Below are 6,918 nucleotides of genomic sequence, written 5' to 3' on the forward strand. Positions count from 1 at the left end.
CTATACTGTACACCTGAAACTAATATAACACTATGTTCCCTATACTGGAATTAAAAAAAAAAGTTTCAGTTCTTTGGGGTAAAGTTGGATAAGGTGGGAAACAGGAGGCTTTTTCATTTTAACTTGTATCTGCCTGTATGTGATCTCATTACCATATTGCTATTTTTTAAAAAATCTCAATAAGGGTTAACTAGCAGGGAGATTCTGGGCCTTTTTTTCCCCCTATTACTATTATTTGGAATATAATAGTTTGCAAATATAATATAAAAAATGAAAATGGCTAGTAATGACAGATGTATCAAGTTTCTTAGACAATGATAAAACAAATCTAGTTTTGTTTAGGTATGTAAAAAGTGGTTAAACCTTTACTCTTACATCTATATTTTTCAAAATAAAATATTTTCTGGTATATTTGTATGATGATGTTATATCTGTTCATTATTAACCTTTGATTGTATCTTCCTTTCAGCAATTTTACCTGCTCAGAAATGGAAACCTCCTCTTCCTGCTTATGATTTTCTAAGTATGATGGATGCTGCAGCATCTCAACATTCTGCAAGGAAAGCGCCCAAGTGTATAAAAGAAACCAACGTGCAGGAGAATGATAAAAAACAACATGAAGATAAATCAACAATCAGAAAAGAACCAATTGAAACACTGAGAATAAAGCATTGGAATAGAAGTAATTGGTTTAAAGAAGGAGAAAAATCACTTAGGCATGATAATAAAGAATTGTGATGCTCAAGAGTTATGAGCTGGTTTCATAGGGTTGTGGAGAGCTTTACAAAATCATTGTAGCTTATTTGGTAGATTGAAGAACCTATTAAAAAATAATAATCACTTCCAGTCTCTAGACCATTGTTGTCCAATGGAAATATAATGTGAATCATATATTTAACTTGGAATTTTATAGTAGCACCTTTAAAAAAGGTAAAAGCAAGTAAAATTAATTTTAATATTTCACCCAGTAAGTATACCCAAATTAGCTCAGTTAACATGAAAATTACAATATTTTACATTCTTTTTTTCAACCAAGGCTTCAAAATCCAGTGATTATTTCACCCTTACTATACCTCTCCCTTCCGATAGGGCTAGTGACTACTGAATTGGAAGCTCAGCTCTAGACAAAAACTGGTATAATTAATTTAACTTGGGTCTAGCCATGAAATATTTTGAATTAGAATAAAAATGTGACTCTAGTTTAATCATAGTTGACTTCACAGTGATATCACACAGCTGAAGTTGTATTTGCTTTGTTGTAGACATGATGTTGAAAACAGTGTTTTTAAACCAGGGAGCAGTTTTGCCCCCAGGAGACATTTGTCAATGTCAAGAGACATTTTTGCTTGTGACTAGAGGTATTACTGGCATCTAGGGGTGGGTAAAGGTCAGGGATGCTGCTAGATACCCTGTCATGCATTGGACAGCCCCTCACAACAAAGAATTATCCTGCCCAAATATCAGTAGTTCCAAGGTTGAGTAATCTTGTCTGAAACTAACCTGTGGTAGAATATTCTTGTTCTGCTTAGTTATATTTAAAAAAAAAATCTTGGATATTAAAGATATATTAGGTAGTCTTATCCTGATTATTATCTTGACACAACCGTATCTTTCATTATAAATGTGTTTTTACATTTTTTGAATGGTAATGATATAACCCTAAAAAGGACTCAACGAGATTATACACACACACACACACACACACACACGCAATTATGTATATTATACATAGTTATGTATGATAATCTATATAACCTTATATGTATATAATATGTAAAAATGTATGTAAGAGAATCTTAAAACTTGTTCTTAATTCTACAAGTTATATTGCTAAATTGAAGAGGATCTAAACATTCTGCTATCCTCCTCTCAAAAAGAGAGGCTCCCCCATCTGAGCCATGTGTGAAATATACCTTTGTAAGCTTTCTGGACAAATCAGTTGGTCTCCCTCATCTATATAATGAGAGGAGAAGCCATAGAGCCTCGTCTGTATAATGAGAGGGAAAGATTAGCCAGAAAAGTAATTTTGCATTCCAAAAGCACTTACTTGTCAGGGTGATCTGTTTGTAGTAGTTTGTCTCATTTTTGCTTCATCCATATTTTTGAGACATTTGTTGAGAACATCGTACTTTGTGCTCCACTGTATTTCTCCCTTTTAATACCTACCTGGGGTATCTGATTCTTGAAATTTTCTGCACATACGGTTTGCCTAGAACAACTGAGTTCATAACTGGAATCTTAAAAAGCAAAAATAGCTATATTTCATTGTAACATAGATAATTTTCTACTGTTAGCACCCCCTTCTTGATATTTTTCTTGTAGTATGTAATGCATATTATTTCAGTTCATTCTCATTTGTTTTGATTTCTAACATGGGAGATAATGAGAATGAACTCTAAATATAGTTTGTAGTAATAAGAAAACATTAGCCTAACCAATAGAAAATGTTAATTAACTATAAGCACACAGAAATAAAAAATCAGTGAGTTATTGTACCATACCCAGCAATTTTGACAGTTGTTAATAACATGTTCTTTTAATAAAGTGTCTAGATTTCAGGCTACCTATGTTCAAAAGCTTCCTTTGACCTCTGCCATGCCCTCTATTGGACCACTTACCCTGTATCGATTGGCTTTCTTTGGTTGCAAGTAACAGAAACTTAAGCAAAATGGGAATATTGGGTAATTCACAGAGTTAGAAGAAAAATTAAGCCACATTTTAAAAAGATGGGAACCAAGGCTGTTCTAGGTTCTATGTGTGAGAAACTAACAGCTCGGTGATGAATCAGTTCCAACTGTTTTTCTATCTTTTGTGATTCAGAGAATCCTGGGAAACTTGGATAGGGGATGAGTGGGCACTTTAGTTGGGAGCCCTAACCAGACTTTCACAATGCAGAAGAGGTAAATCTCACAAAAATCTGGATTCTGGGGGCACCTGGGTGGCTCAGTCGGTTGGGTGTTCGACTCTTGATTTCAGCTCAGATCATGATCTCCCAGTTCATAAGATCGAGCCCTACATCAGGCTCTGCCCTGACAGCATGGAGCCTGCTTGGGATTCTGTCTTCCTCTTTCACTGCCCCTCCCCTTGTCCTTTCTTCCTCGAAATGAATAAACAAACAAACAAACAAACAAAGAAATCTAGATTCTGTTTACCAGAAAGTAAGAATGAATGTAGTGAGTTTTCTCACAATACCGCTTGCTGTTCTTCTGTTCTTTGCATCCTTTTCAAGGTTTTCTGTCATATCCTCCTATTCAGTTTTGAGAGTTTCAAAAGCCCTCTCTCTAACCCCAAGTGGTTATAGTTTTCTTAAATGTCTCCCCCTCCCCCAATCTTCTAGAAGACTTCGTAGCCACTTCACATGTACATTATGTAGAATGTCTCTCATGAATCAGATTCTTTCACCCTCTTTGGCCTCACCTATGCTGGAAGGTAAACATTCTTGGTCCATTGCTTCCATCTCTGTGATGAAACATCACATGGACAGTTTTTCAAAATTCTTAAGAGTTCCTCATATGAACTTATACTGCTTTAAAAAACTAAACATGTGCATTAACAGAGCAATAGACTTTACAAATTAGTAAATGTCTATCTTTAGTAATAGAAGGTAATCAAATAGGTATACCTTGGGAGCTGTGCCTCCCCTTAAGATGTAGAAAGCTGCCAGATAATTTTATTACCCCCATCCTAACAACAAGAAAAGTCATATATTTTTTTTTAATTAGTGTTTATTTTTGAGAGAGAAAGGTAGAGACAGAATCTGAACAGGGAAGGGGCAGAGAGAGATGGAGACACAGAATCCAAAGCAGGCTCCAGGTTCTGAGCTGTCAGCACAGATCCTGATGCAGAGCTGAGACACACAGACTGCAAGATCATGACGTGAGCTGAAGTTGGACGTCCAACCAACTGAGCCACCCATGTGCCCCATCAATCATAATTTTTCTTAATATCCATCAGAGAAGGTAACCAAAGGAACTCAGCAAGACCTTTCAAGGGGAGATAGGATACATGAATGGCTTCCCCTTTGGCAGAGAATAGAATACTAAAGCAAGTAAGAAGGAATTATCAAGGACTTAGAAGAGTCTAAGATTTTACTCTACCTTCAAATTTTAAGTTAGTGAGCCACAGTTTCCTGAGTCAGAGAAAAAGGACTTTATTACTCACTGTAATAGCATTTATCAGAGAGTCAGTATGTGCTGGATCCCTGACCCCCAACCCTACAGTGCCATTAGAAGAGGGCCAGGTGACACCTATGTAGGCAGTGGGTTGCATTGCAAGGGACGAACCCTGAGCTCAGGGAACCTAAATATTTTGTAATAGGTATTAAGCATGCTTGCCTTTAGGTCTGGAGGGAGACACCTTTACGATAGTAGACAGTAATCAAACCTGTCTGTGTTTTCCCAGGCTGAAAAGGTGGTCCAAAACAAAGACAGTCAGTGCGTCTATACATAAATCACTTGGAAATGGGAGACCCTGGAAGAATTGTCTCCCAACAGGAACCACTTGAATTTTTAGAGTATTCTTTAAAGACAAAATGTGGATTAAAATATACCTTTAGAATAAGTGGGAGCCCTGAAATGACAGTAATTAACATCCATTCACTCAAGGGTTCCTTTCTATAAACCTCCACTGGGTAACAATGAGAACCCCTAGGGTAGGAACCTGGAAGGAATAGATCCCTCAGTGACAAAGGCATGCAGGTAGTGGTTGACAGAATGGTATTGGGTGACAGATGTGAAACACTACTCACTTCCTCAGACTTTGGTATAAGAAAGCCATTAGACACTGGTGGACACAGAGCAAACCTTCCTGCATCCAGGACCTAGGCAAAGGTCCACTGCCTCTGGGGAAAGGGTAAGTGCAAAACTTTTTGTCCTTAGAGAGAGGCAGAACACCTCTTAGGCCCAGGATCCTGCCCCAATACCAAGCAGAAATGTATTATTGGAAGAATGTAAGAACGCTTCTGTTCAACAACTGTGAGTAGTGCCTCAGTATGTTAGCTACCTTGGGGGAGGGGCCAGAAATTCTGAGAAGGTGCTACCACAGGTACCAGGTACACAGATCCTACCTAAGTCTGAGAATGGACAAGGAGAGCCAAGAATTTCTACCCCCACCCATCATCAGCTCAGTATGAAGTAATAAACAATAGCAGGTTGTAACTTGGGGAAGCACAAGATTGTGGAATGACACAGGCAACCAGGCCTTGCTGAAAGCTGAAGGTGGAGCTGGAAAATAAACCTCTGGGACTTGGGTCCAGTTCCAAGTACAAGATGACAGCAGCCCATCCCTGAAGGAACACACAGACCATAGTGCAATAAAAGTAAAAATAACAAAATCAAAACCAGTTTTAACTACTAATCAGGCCCTCACACTAATGGCCAGGTATAGACATTATTTATCTGCCTCTACTAATCACAAATATGTGATATTCAGTAAAACAAAATTCTAAGACTAAAAGAAATGTAAGAAAAAACAATCTATTGTGAAGAGATGAAGCATGATGGAACTAAACTCCGAGACATCCCAAATATTGGAACTGTGAGGCTGAGACCATAAAGTAATTGGGATTGATGTGTTAAAGGATTTGATGGAAAAAATGGACAACCTTCCTGAGCAATGGTAAATTTTAGCTGGGACGGAAATGCTAGAGATGAAAAAACATGCTAACAGCAATGAAGAATGCCTTCGGTGGGCTCATCAATAGACTTGGCATGGCTGAGGAAAGAATTGGAATTTGAAAATAGGCCAGTGGAAATTATCCAAAGTGAAACACAAAAGAACAATACGTGAATAAAATAAGACAGATGAATCAAAAGCTGGGGGATAATATCAAACAATTTAACACACATGAAATTGGAATTCCCGGAGAAAAGAAACAAAGCAGAAGTATTTGAAGAGATAGTAATTGACAAATTTCAAAAAATAGTGAAAGACAATAAATCACAGATCTAAGATGCTCAGAGAACTCCAAGTAGGAGAATTTAAAAATAAAATACCTAGACACATAATAGTCAAATTACTAAAAAACAAAGACAAAATCTTTTAATATTCCTATATCCTCCTCTCTTGTTTTCTCTCACTCTCTCCTTTTTACAACTCTAAAAAAATATATAAAAGCCATTCTTAGCTCAAGGGCCATACAAAATCAGGCCGTATGTTGGATTTGGCCTGCTGGCCCTAATTGGACAATCCCTAGTCTAAAGCAAAAACTGGAACAATATATTGCGAGATAGTAATATATAGTATATATATAGTATATATAGTATATTTCACTAAAAATAAAAATATATATAACTAAATAATAATATAAAAGATAAAAATAAAAAATAATCCAAAGAAGGCAAGACTATAACAAAATTAGGACAAATTTTAAAAACCTGGCAAAATGATAGAGTTAAATACACCCATAGCAATACATATATTAATGTAAAGGGTCTATACACCCCAATTCAAAGGCAGAGATTGTTAGAATAGTTTTTTTGGCTTTTGTTTTGTTTTTCTTTGAGAGAGAGAGTGTGAGCAAGGGAGAGGCAGGGGAAGAGGGAGAGAATATGCCTCCATGCCCCAAGGGGAGCCTGATTCAGGGCTTGACCTCATGACTGGAGATCATGATCTGAGCCAAAGTCAGGAGTCTGGCACTTAACCAAATGAGGCACACGAGCAGTCCAGTCAGAGTAGACTTTAAAAGAAGTATATACTCTACAAAAAACCCAACTTTAAACATGAAGATGTAGATAGGTTAAAAAATAATGAGATGAGATATAACTTGGAAGCACCAATCAAAAAAAAAAAAACTGGAGTGGTGGCTATATTAATATCAGGCAAATTAGACCAGAATAAGGACTTTTAGCCTGGATATAGAAGCAGGTTATATACAAAGAGGTCAATTCATTGAAAGGATGTAACAATTCTAAATGCACA

The 6,918-nt window shown here is 36.8% G+C and overlaps 1 protein-coding gene across 1 annotated transcript in view; it reads left to right on the top strand.

The window, feature by feature from the left end:
* Positions 1-2,563, top strand: part of LOC120226867 (thioredoxin domain-containing protein 16-like) — a 36,384-nt gene extending 33,821 nt beyond the window's left edge. Inside the window, exon 4 of the mRNA XM_039225033.1 lies at positions 470-2,563. Within this exon, the coding sequence (XP_039080964.1) occupies positions 470-738 (269 nt within the window). The 3' untranslated portion in view covers positions 739-2,563. The remainder of the gene's footprint in view (positions 1-469) is intronic.
* The last annotated feature ends 4,355 nt before the right edge of the window (positions 2,564-6,918 follow it).

The sequence above is a fragment of the Hyaena hyaena genome, unplaced genomic scaffold, assembly GCF_003009895.1.
Source record: "Hyaena hyaena isolate Hyena2069 unplaced genomic scaffold, ASM300989v1 scaffold_1872, whole genome shotgun sequence".
In the NCBI taxonomy this organism is placed as follows: domain Eukaryota; kingdom Metazoa; phylum Chordata; class Mammalia; order Carnivora; family Hyaenidae; genus Hyaena; species Hyaena hyaena.